At 46.7% G+C, this 13,684-nt stretch overlaps 2 protein-coding genes across 2 annotated transcripts in view; one reads left to right on the top strand and one right to left on the bottom strand.

Annotated features, from left to right (window-relative positions):
- Window positions 1-1,346: 1,346 nt before the first annotated feature.
- On the bottom strand, window positions 1,347-3,233 carry SNU13 (small nuclear ribonucleoprotein 13; the record flags this gene model as incomplete). Its single annotated transcript, XM_079532862.1, has 3 exons — window positions 1,347-1,609; window positions 2,558-2,678; window positions 3,195-3,233. The coding sequence occupies 3 exons, from the start codon at window positions 3,231-3,233 to the stop codon at window positions 1,347-1,349; spliced, it is 423 nt and encodes a 140-aa protein (XP_079388988.1).
- Window positions 3,234-3,443: 210 nt separating this feature from the next.
- The window catches only part of MEI1 (meiotic double-stranded break formation protein 1), a gene marked incomplete at both ends in the record, with an annotated part of 35,605 nt that continues 25,364 nt past the window's right edge, over window positions 3,444-13,684 (top strand). Inside the window, 10 exon segments of the mRNA XM_079536588.1 lie at window positions 3,444-3,560; window positions 3,710-3,833; window positions 6,112-6,162; window positions 7,676-7,749; window positions 8,384-8,489; window positions 9,192-9,395; window positions 10,568-10,698; window positions 11,238-11,352; window positions 12,128-12,244; window positions 12,809-12,908. Coding sequence (XP_079392714.1) covers window positions 3,444-3,560; window positions 3,710-3,833; window positions 6,112-6,162; window positions 7,676-7,749; window positions 8,384-8,489; window positions 9,192-9,395; window positions 10,568-10,698; window positions 11,238-11,352; window positions 12,128-12,244; window positions 12,809-12,908 — 1,139 coding nt within the window.

The raw sequence follows: 13,684 nt of genomic DNA on the forward strand, positions 1-13,684 counted from the left end.
TCAGAAAGGTGGGAGGCACAGCTGAGCCGGGCAGCCACACAAGGAGACAAAATGCTGGGGATAAGCTTCCAGCTGTTAAGTCCAGGCATCCTGCAAAAGACAAATTTGGTATGATCCACTCCAACGCAGAGGTTTACATTTCTGCTCAAAACAGAAATGGAATTTGTAACACAACATGCACTGAACTACGGCTAGCTCCATAAAACCACCCCAGATCCAGAATGCTGGTGGAGCATTCATGCTTTTCAAGATCATGAAATTATGTATCGCCTTCTGGAGCCACGGGTTGTTTTATCTGAGAAATCACTTTGTCCACTGTTGTCCTGGCCATGACTTAAAGGGCTGATCTTCAGGGACATTACTATAGTGCAGCAGCTTCTCTAAAAGCGTGAGATCATTTTTACAGTCGTTGGCCAGATGTACGGTACTTATCAGACACAGCGAGCTGCTCTCTATCCAAGAGTGAGTTTTATATTTAAATGTCATAAGAAGCCCAAACTTTGCAGATCACTGTTGCAATCCATGCAAAGAAAACTGAGGGAATATTCATCTACTACACAACGATGGCCTTAAGGCAATCTCTGAGCAGTTCAGCTTCACAAGTAGGAACACTTCAGTTAACAAGTGCTTTCCCGAGGGAATGACAATTCTGGACGTTCCTGTGTTTAGATTTGTCAGTAATTTTATTTTCTTTAAAAAAAAAATCAGCATTTAAAAATAAGTGAAATTAGAGATTTCCCCTTGCGCACTGCCGTACGATTTCAGCTCCCCATAACCAATTAGAGAAGTCTCCTGCCTGATCTGCAGGGAGGGTTGTGCTATGTGTACTGATCCTGGCTCTACCAGCTGCTACACAGTAGCCACAGTCCTATGCTTGGTCTTTGCTGCTTCACTTCAAAGCAACAACTCCCGCAGCCCAAATACACGTGATGTGCTGCGGAACCAACATACCTTATTCCCCCATAGAGTAAACCATTCTGAAACAGAGAGATACACCTGTTAGAGGCTGAAGAATTAGGAAGCTAGTGGGTAGGTTACAAAAGCCCTGAGCAGGCAGACGTGGAGATAGGCAGGGATTTTTTTTCTTTTAAACGTCAAGCAGTAAATACAGTTGTACTATCACTTTTCAAGAAGTAATACAAGAATGGGTGTTGGAGTGGAATAATAGAAAAAGGGAGGGGAGAAGAGGCAGAGATACTTTAAGAATTACGCCACTATTAAACAAAAATGTGATTTTTTAAATGGAACACTGATATCAAAACTATAACGTCATCAACTAAAGCTAGACATTAATCCCCCCTGACTTCACCATTACCCATTCCACACACACTCAAACTCATGGGTGCTCAGACCAACAGTCTCTCTATAGCTTGCTGTACAGACTGGATCTGAGGCTTTAGCTGCGATCCCTCCTTGATAGTGATGGAGCAGGCGATGACAGGCCGGGAAACCCCACACGCCCGGCCCAAGGCCTGCTTGGAGCGCACGAACACATAAGGAACGTTCTTGTCCTCGCAGAGAAGAGGGAGGTGCAGGATGATCTCCAAGGGTTCAGCATCAGCAGCCATCACAATGAACTCTGCTATTCCTCGGTTCAGTGTTTTGGTGGCTGTAGAAAGAAACTAAAGCTAAGTCTAGGTTCCGTGAAGCACATCGCGTGAACAACATTAAGAGATGCTGAAGTCAGCATGAACAAGAAGGCAGGCCAAAGAAAACTGTTAGCTACAGGGCCATGTAATAGCACAGCTCTGAGTCCAGAATGAACAATTTGCAGTCAGTAGCGCACCCATGAGAGGAAGAAGGCTGACCCTTGAGTGCCAACAGCAGGTCCCAAGGAGGGATTATTCATAGGGTCACATCTAGGCTACTGCACCCAGCTCCACACCTTGAGAGATTCACAAAGGAGTGAGGCCAGCACAGGGCTAGCAGCTGGAGCACTCCGCAGATGAGACCAAGGGATGCTGGATCTGTGCAGACTGGAGAAGAACCAGCCAAGGTGGGTATGGAGGAGAGTAACTGCTGCCTTGTGCCACTCCAAGGAGACTGCAGAAAGGACAGAGCCAGGCTATCCCCATGAGCACACAGTATAAAGGACAAGTCGCAGACTGTGACTGTTGCCTTGAGGAAATTCTGGGGACACGAGGGGAAAAAAATTCTGGCACGAAAGCAGTTTAAGCCACAGGAGACACTGTGGAGTTTCCACGCTTAAGAATTTATTTTTTTCCTCAAATAAAGCTTAACCAGATAAAGCCCTGAGTAGCCTTGATCCAGCTGTGAAAGGTGCCATTCTCTGACTGCGCTACAGAGCTCCCCTCAAACCCCAGTCATCTTATGATTTTAAGCTGGCAAGACACCTGGTCATCCCAGTGCCGCATCACAAATGATCACAGCACATGCACCAGGAACACACTCCAAGCAGCTAGGAGGAGGAAAGAGAGGGGCACTCGTGACAGCCAGAGCTATGAAAAATAATATTCACGGCTCACAGCTGGAGAAAAAACTATAATCTCCAGCCACAGCTTCCCACAGCATTCCCAGCACGCCTTGCTTGTCCCACCTTCATTGGCTCCTTTGCGTAACTGCTTGTAGTTGCAGGACTGTTGCACGAGGTCCAGCAGCGTCTTGGTGAGCTGTGCGTCAGCCAGTGGATAAGCTTTGGGGTTCACCTCTGCCTCACTCTAGAAACAGGAGAAAGGAAAAGATGGGAGAGCAGTACATCAGGGGCAAAGAAGTTTGTTCCGAGGGACATTAGAGATGCAGCAAGTCCACCACGTGTAGTGCACCACATATGGTTGAAAAAGAGCTCCAGGATCACCCAGTCCAACCTTCAGCCCACCCCCACCATGCCCAATGACCACGTCCCTCAGTGCCACATCCACACGGTTCTGGAACACCTCCCTGGTCGGTGACCCCACCACCTCCCTGGGCAGCCTGTGCCACCGCAGCACCGCTCCTTCTGAAAAACGCTTCCTGATACCCAAATCGAATGTCCCCTGGCGCAACTTGAGGCAATCACCTCTCATCCTACAGCTACTACCCAGAAGAGGAGGCTATCCGCCCGTCGCCACAACCTCTTTCAGGCACCTACGCATACTTATACCACGTATATCAGCCCACAACCCGCCCCTGGATGCCCCTCGGCGCAGCCCCACGCAGCGCGGCCCCCACGTGCTCCCCGCCCGCCCGCCTCCTGCCTGGGCATGGAAGCGGACCCTTCCCCGGACATCCCGCATCTCCCCCGGCCGCGCTCACCATGGCGGCGGCGGCGGCGGCGGCGGCGGCGGCACAGTGCAGCTCTCAGCGCAGCGCAAGAACACTCGGGCCCAAGCCTCCAGCGCGCAGCGGGCCGCACGCCGCCGGAACTGAGGGCACGGCGGAGGGAAGAGGCGGGCCGGGCTTCGCCGAGGACCCTGCCCACCGCGCGCCCTAGCGGCCGAGGGGCGATGTCGGCGGGCTGTGAGCGGCTGCGTGACCGGCACGGCGCGCGGTGGACCCTGCCGTTCCGGCCGCCGCTTTGCCTCGCGTGCGCCGTGGAGACCTTGGGCGATGGCGGAGCCTCGGTGGGGCTTCCCCTCCCGTCTAAGCCTCGATACCCCCAGCAGCCCGCTCCCGCCTTGAGGCAGGGACTCGGAGCACGCGGGGTGACGCTTTTTCTGCCGCCATAAGCGTTGGGGCGGGCCTGGCGCTAACGGTTGTCTTCCACCCGCAGCTGGTGCGGAAGAAGCACGCGCTGTCCCGTTTGCGCGATGCCCTGGCTTGGCAGGCGCTGCCGGTCGTCCAGCTGCTGGCTCCAGACGAGAGGGGCTGCCTCTGTCTGATAGGAACGCTCTTCGGTAAGAGCTCCCACGCGGCCTAACGCAGCACCAAGGAGTGCCCTTTGCGTAGGCTTGGGTTGGAAGGGACCTCAAATCCCAGCCCGGCTCAGGCTGCCCAGGGCCCCATCCAACCTATCGTTGAATCTCCACGGATGGGGCACCCACAGCTCTGTGGGCAGCGGTGCCAGCCCATCTCGGCCTTCTGAGTGACAATTTTACCTGACGTTTAGTCTAAATTTCTCCTCTTTTAATTGAAAACTGTTCCACCTTGTCTTATAGCTATCTACCCATGTGAAAAATCAGTGCCCCGTCTGCTTGTAAGCTTCTTTGAAGTACTGGAAGGCCGCAATGAGGTCTCCCTGCAGCCTTCTCTTCTCCATACTGAACAAGCCATCTCCCTCAGCCTGTCTTCATAGGAAAGGTGCTCCAGCCCTCTGTGCATCTTTATGACCTCCTCTGGCCCCACTCCAACAGCCCCACATCTTTCTTATGCTGAGGTACCAGGTGTAGATGTGATACTCCAAGTGGGGCCTTACAAAGGCAGAGCAGAGGGGGACAATCACCTCATTCATCCTGCTGGCCACCCTTCTTTTGGTGCAGCCCAGGATACTGCTGGCCTTAGGAGCACGCTGCTGGTTCATGTCCAGCTTTTCATCTATCAGGATTCCCAGGTTCTTCTCCGCAGAGCTGCTCTCAATGAGTTATTCTCCCAGTCTGTAAACGTATCTGGGATTTCTCTGATGCAGGCTTCTCCACATTCAACTCCCCCCAAAAATGGCAGTAGACCACTGAAATAACCAATTCCATACTTCCGCCAATGTTCTCCTTTACATGTTGCTATTCCCCATGGAAAAGGGTCTGTCGTTGCAAATAGAATAGGGCAATTAATTTCCCTCTTCCCCGGGGAGCAGACCTGGCATGCTAATAAAGCTCCCACAGCTTTCCTAAGCATCTTGACAGATCTTTAAAGTCTTTACAGGGAACTGAGTGCTCTGGCTTATGACTCTTCCCAGAACACCCTCTGTTCTGGTCTCATGCTTCAGTGCTTTCTCATCTTGTGGCACTACATGAAGATCCACACAGAAATGGAAGCGTGAACTTAAAAAGGGTGTTACAGAAGTTAATATCAAATGGTACAGTATTTCTTTCCCCCACTGTCATTTTATATTTGTTGAAATCCCTCCAGCTGTAGGATTACAACACCTATTTCTTCCTGGTGGGTCAGCCTCCCAGCAGAACACAGCGTTCAGAGAGATGCCAGAAAGTGGCTTCAGTCCCTTAGATCTCGAACATCTCTCACTGTTTCTGTTTGCACAGCAGTGCTGTGGGCAAGGTCTTTGAAATATCTAAAATCCTGTCAGAGGAGAAATGATAGTGTAAATGAGGGAACGGTCAGACAGGAAGAGAAAGGTGGAGGGTATGAATGCAAATGCTTTCAAAGAGCAATTATACTGTGTTCCTTGAAGTCCACAGTCTCATTTGCACATCACAGATATGTGCTTTGTGCGAGGTGACTTACAAGCCCCTTCCCTTGCCACAACACTGAATAATTCAAGCTGCGTTTCCCAGCTGGTTTCCCAGCACAAACTGTGCTTTGCGCATTGGAAACAGCTTTATTAGAATGTTGTGCAGGTTTCATTCTCTCGGTCACGCAAATTTTTATTGAGCACTGTCTGCACACAATCCTATACAGATGTGGAGGGAGTAGTGCTTACGGCCAGTTCACTCCTACACTGTAGGATCCTAAACCAAATACCCCAGAAGACAGAGGTGTACTTGCATTTCAGTGCTCTGTTTCTAAATAATCAGTCTGTGTGCCTCTCTGGAAAGGTACACAGTTAAATTTTTAGGGGACAGCTTTGCTGTAATTGATTGGCATTTTCAGTACTGTAGAGGGAGAAAACTTGGTGAGTAAGAATAAGGGTAAAATAAGAAGGACATCTCATAGCTGGGCTTTGATTCCTGTCATTCTGTAGTGTTGTAATTCAGACGTATGATGATGGACCATGCAGTGGTGTTTGCAGTTTCATGTTTACCTACATAGGTGGAGCCACTGACTTCAACTACAAAGCACATAAAAAATTCTGAGAGAGCAGTACACCTCGTGCCCCTTTTTCCTGGTTATGAGGGCGCCTTTTGCAGAATTCACCCTCTTCTGACAGTCAGATTGGCCTCTTGTGAAGCAGGGGGAAACTGGTCCTGAAATAATGTGCAGCTATTTTTACAAGAAGGCTTTGCAGCACCAATGATCACAGGCAAAAATGAGTTCTGCAATTGATTGTGCTTTATCTTTCAGGGATGTGTCATGCAGTAGAAGACAGCGATGCACAGGACCAGTTTGCAGAAGGTGAGGTGCAGGTGCTGTGTGCCAGTCAGTGGCAGTCTGTGAGAGGCATCCATCTTGTCTGATAGCTCAGCTTCAGCACAGCTTGAATTGAGGAGAGCTTCTATTTTCTATCAGTTGCAAAAGTGATAAGCAGACCATTCCAGTATTTTGTGGTGCGTCCATGTGAAGTATGTGTGCATTTAAACGTTAGCATTTCTCCCTCGGGTTCTGTGTGTGCCATCAGAAGGGTAGCACTTGTAAATAAAGCCCCATCTTTGAACCTGACCAAATGGAAATCTTCACATTGGCTTCACTGAGCTTTGGAACCTAGTGCTTTCTCCTCAGGACAAACAAGTATTTGGGACGTAGCTGTACAGCTTCTAGATTCCTCTCTCTTAGCAGTCCTTCATTTGTAATCTGGAAACGCCTGCAGGGCTGAGATGTCTGCAGTCCTATTAACCTTGGGCGTCTCTGCTGAGTCTTGTGATATTCACAGAGCAGCGATTTCCTCCTGTCCAGCCATGAGAGATGAAAGGAGATGTAACCAGCTCCTTTCAGGGAGGTATCAGTTTTCAGACACGTGCTTGAAAAGTGTTGCAAAGGTGAGAGATCTTTCTGTCAGGATGTGGTTCTGCTGAGAGATGGATAATTTCAAACAGAGGAATTTTAACTTGATGATACCTAATTATTGAATGTTCTTAGAAATAGAACAGTTCTTAGGAATTCTGAGAGTCCCAGGCAGGAAAGGGCCATTAAAGCACCTATATATCATCTGCCTCAAGATACGCCTCTGCTCAGAAAGTTGGCCCTTCATCTAAAGTAGATCTCCTAGATAAACTCACAGTATTGCCCTGGATATACCAAGAAGTGGTACATCTAGAAGTCTCTGTGGTTTTTTTTGTTTGTTTATTTGTTTGTTTTTTTAATGCTTTCTTAGAATAAGAGTAAAAAGAATGTATTAGAGTACCGTGTGCCCTGTTTGAAATGAGTCATGCCATGACAAGAAGATATAGCCAAACTAGCTTTATGAAATCGTATGGAGTGATATTCTGTACTGTGCCTCAGTTGAGAGTCACAAAGATAAGTAGGGCCTCAATTTATGGAAAGATGTAGGAGATACCTGTGTATGTCTGGTAGACTGTAATGTTACCTTCTCTGCAAGGCTGTTTTTAAAGGCCAGTTTTCATACTGTAGGATGCCTGCTCTATTCAAGTATCAGATTTTTTCATGGTTTCAAACTTGGGTTTTGTTTCCTTCCTTATATTTACTCGATGTCCTGATAGACCCTTTATCATTTCTATGCATGGGTTGTGGTGCTGCTAGAACAGGATTGCTGCTGTAATGTTGCTGCAGAGAGCCTCAGCTGGGCTATCAGAACTAATAGCACTGGGGCTTTGCTGTTACCCTGCACTCTCAGCAGCCCCACGTTCATTTAATGGCTAAGCTCTTTGCTCACTGGCCTGCTAAAGCCCTGTGGAGGATGGATTGTGAGTGCTCTTCAATGTGAATTACTGATCCCATTTCTTCTGCCTAGTTCTTGTGCAGCTTATAGTGGAGCTGAAGTCAGAGCAGTACTTGCGCTGCATTCTGGATGAAAGCCAAAAAGAGGTCAGTGAAGATGAATTCTCTGCCCTTCCCTTCAGTTCTTCAGAAGTTGAAGAGATGAAAACGAGAGGCCCTGCGAGACTGCGGCTACTGCTTTGGGATGCAGCTTCTACTGTAGTGGGACGTCCTAATGCCAGTTCCCCTGCTGTGATTTTGGCATTGGTGTCTTCTCTGGAGTTTTCCTATTGCTCTCATGGCACGCTGTAGCTATATGGCTTCATAATGCTTTAAGGGAACTGTGTGCCTTCCTCAGATTCTTCTTTTCCTCCTTTCCTGCGTCAGTGAAATGAGGAGCTTTCACAGCACTCTGCTGTCTTCATTCCTAAGTTTGTGGTGGTCCTGTGGGGTGCAAAAATTGAGAAATAGCAAAAGCAGGGAGAAATTCAGCTGGTTCGTCTGCTCTTACAGGAGCTGGAGGGGAAAGGGGCAATAAGAAAGAGATTTCTTGGATAAATTAAAGAAACACTGTTGTATTTTGGGGATTTTAGGTATGTTCAGAGTTTTCCTCTGATTTATCCTAAATGATGAAAAGGACCTGGTTTAGGTGAAGATCCTGTTTTGGAGAGAGCATATTGGTTTTTGTGTCTTTCTAACTGTGTACTGTGTGAAACATTTCCTTCCTCTGTCTCCTCTACAGCTGTGCAAAGCAACTACCAGGAGAGGCAGCCTGCCCACATTCACTCTCTTGGGCAAGCTAGCAGATGCTGTCCCAGGCTTTGCTGACATACTGGTGGTGGAGCACAGTGAGTAGCCTTCACGCTCCACTGAAGGGTTGTAGTCACAGCTCTAACACACATAAGCATGCACGCACTGTCTTTCCCCTCCTGTGTGCGTTTACAAAGGTTGCACAAGAATCTTGTCCCTGAAGATGAAGTGGCACGCAGACCTCCTGGGTTGCTGGTCAGTACCTCAGTAGTAGGCTTGGTGTTGTGCTCTTAGCCATCCTGACAAAAACAGCCTCTGAGAATTGTGTTTGTAGGCATGCCTTGTGAGCGATACGTGTTTTGTTTTCCTCTCCTCGGTTCAGCTTCTGGGGTCTGGTGAGCATACTTAGCTCTTTGTAGAGGTGGTGGTGGTGGAAATGCATATGGTGAACAGTTTTCTCCTTGGGCCGTTTTTTACTGTACCTCTGCTCAGAGACTCTTAGAAGCATTCCCAGTGTTCATGAATGTTTGACTGGATCAGAGGGAGAAACACTGGTGAGGTAGCACAACATCCATTGGTATTTGTTAATCTATGTACACCAGCCTGTGCAGTGGGCTTGTGCAAGTTGTACTGGTTTTGACTGAGAGACGAGATAGTGAGTGGCTGTGTGGTGCTTGGCTGCCTACTGGATTTAAATCACAGCACAGGTTTTTGAGGGAAATAGGCTGATGCTTTAAAAAAGTCAGCTTACAAGTCAGCTCATTGGTATGAATGTTTGCCATTTCTGTTCCTCACACTAGGTAATTTAGTGGATCATCTGCTGGTGGGCTTGATGTACCCAAATGAAGGTGTAAAGGCTGCTGTCTGTTACTTGTATGGCAAGCTGTACTCCTCTCCTGTTGGCACAGAAAAGCTCTCAGCACACTTTGAAGAAAGGCTGTGTGGCCTCTTCTTGAATACTTTTGGCCATGCACAGACAAAGGAGCTGCAGGTTAATTGCTTGGGTAAGGCACTACTGAGAGAAACTGCAAAGTGCAAGGGAAGGTTTAGAGCAAAGCAGAAATTCTTGGATGGTTTAAGATACCCTGATATAGGTCGGGCTTTAGAGGAGCTGTTTTTATGCTTGTTTGAAGCAATTGATCCTTTCTGTTACTAGACAGCAGTGAAGTAACCAAACCTGCTGTTGTGCTCCCCCAGCCTCCGTTTTCCCTAAAGCCTATGGTTGCCCAGCACTGATTAATCTTCAGAGTTTCCTCAGGGTTTGCCCTGTGATTTGACTTGTCTGAATATGGTGCTATCAGACTCAAACTGCCTGAATGCAAGCACACTGCACAGACAGGTGGGTTTTGTATAGAACCAGAACAGAATAACATGTGGAAGGGTCAGTTTTGTGCATTTATTCTTCATATTGCACTTACCAGCTGTTGGTAGAGAGCACAATTTCAGCCTTCCTGGCGCTGTTTGGTTGCAAACAATCCAAGGATTTCCTTTTCCTTGTAGGATGCAAGCAGGAATTGGCTTGCTCCTCAGATCTACTCAGCTGCTAGGAAAGGATGATGATTTCTTTGAAAATTGATCTATTGCCTTATCCCTTGTGAATTTGTGCCGATGTGTGCAGATGATTTGCACCAGTATCTGTAGCAGTGCTTCTATACTTTTATACTGAAGGGTTTTGTTTGTTTGTTTTTCTATGTGTGGATGTCCTTTAACAAAATGCAGCCATTTCAGCAAGAGCCTATGAAAGCAGGGAAGATAAATGCCACGGCTCTAGGAAGTATTCCAGGGAAAATATCTAGTTAACTGTTTGGTCCTTGGCTTTAGCATGGTGAAAAATGCAAATTAAGAGCTCTCTAAAGAAACAATTTAAGGGGAAAGTACTGGAGCACAGAAGACAAGTAGAAGGCTCAAGGGGTCATTTACTACTGCACATACAGATCTCTCAGGAATGGGGAGCAATCAGACCTGGCAAAAAGAACCAGTGACAAGGGGTTGCCAGATGCATAGCTCATGGCACTTTCTGTTTATGTAAGTCAGAAGAAGCTTGCTCTACTTGAAGTTAGGGTCTTTGCTCAGAGGGCTGGAAAGAGAAGGAAACTGACAAGTCTTTGGCTGTAAGTACTTCTGAATTAATCCCATGTCCATCTTGTGGTGCTCACTTTTGCTCCCCTTTTTGCAGGTTTGCTGAAGGAGCTGCTGAAATCTGACCGTTTTGTGTCCATTCTTATGAATAATTCAAAACCAGAAGAAGAATCTGAAAACTCTGATTTGTTAGAAGGGGAAAATCCACTTCCACTCATTCTCAAAAAGGTGATTGATGAAGTAGTCTTACAGCATGCAACCTATGACTTTTTAACACATTGTCCCTTGTTCTGAGGTGAGCTGTTAGTAGATGTAGGAGTTTGATAGCCTGTATTGAATTTTTATTTGAGGCACTTGGGTGCTGTCGCCCCAACACTGACCAGCAATAGAGACTGCAGTAGAAAATCTGGGCACTACCATAGATCTCCTTATTGTTCATTCCTGTATCCTAGACTTTTCCTTGTGGCCTCAGCTGGTTTTACTCACTGATGCTTAAGTTCTGATACAGCTCTGGCAGTGCTAACATGACTAAATATTGAGGTGGAGCTATTCCTATTCATAATATTATTTATTGTGGTTCTCACACTGTATTTTTGAGTGCGTTTAATCCAGTATTTTATCTTGCTTTGCCAAGTTTAACCAATGAAATGTGTGTTAAAAGAGAGACCTTCATTTATGTTTGAACTTTTTAAATTTAGAGGAGACTGTTACTCCTCATACCTGCATAGTTGACTTCCTCTCTCCTTTTTGCTTTTGTTTCACGACAGCTTCTGTTGACCAGAGATGAGATGTTACAGGCAGCAAGCTCTCACTGTATGGCTGCAGTGCTGGTTCACTCTCCCAGCAGATATGCTCCTGCCTTTATCCATGCTGATGTCCCAGGTGAAGAACTGCAATAACATTGTATTGTCCATCTCCCTGGCTTTTTGTTCTAACAATCAGTCTGGCTCCATGCAATCCCCGGATGACATCATCTATGCAATGACCTTTTAGTATCAGTAGAAATGTCTAATGTGATTTTAGAAACAGTAGTGAAAAATGAGTTTTCAATTGAAAGTATAGAAGTAGTTGTCAACTGGCAAAATGGGATTTCCTCAGCAAGAATTTGGTCGAGGAACCTCTTGAAGCATAGGTGCAAAGTCTAACCTGGCTGGGTTTCCATCTTATCTTACTAAATATTGTGAATTTTCATAGAATTTGATCTGGTAGATCTGGCTTTGGAATATAGCTTTAGGAGATGGTTTGTTGTTCACTCTATTCCCAGAAGACAGAAGTGCTTTGATTTTGCAAATTCTTTGTGAGATGTGAAAGTTCTTAGGAAAAAAAAGATCACCGCGTCTGTGCTAAAGCTTGCTTTGTGACTTCATTTACGCCAGAGGCTAGAGCCACAATTCAGCTCCTGCCTGTTAAGTTTGTGCTGGGAAGAAGCCTGCCTGGGGGACTCTGCTCTCCAGTCACCGTGGTTTGAAGGCTAGCATGCCTCTGAGTATTCACTCCATCCTCCATTCCTTCCATTTCATAATACATCCATTCTCCCTCTGGCTGTCAGTATGATTCCTGCTTTCTTCCTCCTTCCTCTGCTCTGTTCTAGGAGCAGCTTTGCCACACTGTGAAGCCTCTTACCGGGGCGACCTTATTTGTATGTGTGTTTCCACAGAATTCCTTTTTGAGTGCCTCATGTGCAACAGTGAAATTCTCATCTGGTCAGTGTATTGCTCTCTGCTTCTCCTCACCGAAGAGCGCCTTTTCTTCTCCAAGTGTCACACAGTGTATGGTGAGTCATCGGCCTTTCTGACAGTGACCGCCAGTAATATTGCTGGCATTTGTTGTGCCTCTAGCTGAATTTCAGTGCTTTACACACCATCACAGTGTCTAGTCATGATGGATAAAGGACTGAAAATGAGTACCTATCGGATGCGTTTGTGATGTCTACCGCGGCTTGAGTTTACAGTGTCGCTGTCCTAATGAGTTTCTGATGAGCATGCATCCACTGTAATAACCAGTTGTCGTGACTGTTACTATAACCTGACTGCTAGTAATAGCCAGTTATCAGGAGTTACTGCTAGGTATCTCTGTGGAGGTGTCAAAGGTGGTTTTAGGAAGAAAGGCCAAATTACTTCTGTTTTCTGGACTTCCCTTCAGCAGTGGGAGCTGATGCCTGTTATCAGGGAGCTGAGCGAAAATGATGGCTTGGGCAGTTGTTTCAGACAGTGGCTCAGAAGAATGATTGTTCAAATCTTCCTTCCTTTCAAATATTTGTTTTTCTCCCATCCTGGAATTTGGGGGGTTGGGGGAGGGGGTTAAAATCCTCCTCTGTAACTTCTCTTGAATATTGCAGGCATAGAATCTCTGGTGAGAAGTCTCCAGGATGTCCTGCAGTTGAACAATATGGAGTTACACAAGCAAGGGCTCCTGCTCTTCACTGAAATAGTGAAACGGTAAGGGATTGCCCCTGTCAGGCTCACAGATGCAGAATTGATGCCTTAAAATGGAAACTGTTGTGTTTTTGAGTTCTTTTTTCTAGGCCAAATATCTGCACTTCTTGAGCCCTTGTGTTTAGTCCTGTGAAGAAGGGCCTGATAGCTGTTTCCACATCTCCCAGCTTGCCTTCTTTGTGCGCATTTCCACCAATACATCTGCTTCTCCCTGCTTCCTTGGCAGTCTGGGGAGTGAATTCTCCTTTCATCTGTAGGCATAAAAGGAGGTAAAGCCTAGGAAAGTCCAGGTATATGTGAGCCAGCTGGCTCCTGCTAAGTGACAAAACAGAGCATGTACATTCCATGGCTTCTAGTCCTCTGTCTTCATCTGAGCTAAATTCAAACAGCAAAAACAAATTCCAGGCCGAACTATTAATGCGTTCTGTCAGTTTCTCCCCTTGTTTTCTGCTAAGGAATAACATACTCTGGCTTGTTTTTCTTCTCTGCTTCCTGTTCCTGCCTGTATGATCTTGTTCATGTCGTGTTGTGCTAGTGACAGAATCTTGTTTTTGCCACTTAGGTCCCCCAAGAGAGCCCTAGAGCTGAATTTTGGAAATGTCAGTCAATTTTTGTAGCAAGTGCTAGGGTAAAAAGGAGAAAGAACAGTGTGATGAGGCCAGTGTGGGATCTGTCAGAAAGAGAAACCAAAATGTGGGAAACACTAATTACAGCATTTACACTTGTAAAACAAAGAGAATGTTCTATGCAATTACTCTCATTTTCTAGCACACACGTCC

This window comes from Tetrao urogallus (assembly GCF_951394365.1).
Source record: "Tetrao urogallus genome assembly, chromosome: 1".
Lineage (NCBI taxonomy): Eukaryota > Metazoa > Chordata > Aves > Galliformes > Phasianidae > Tetrao > Tetrao urogallus.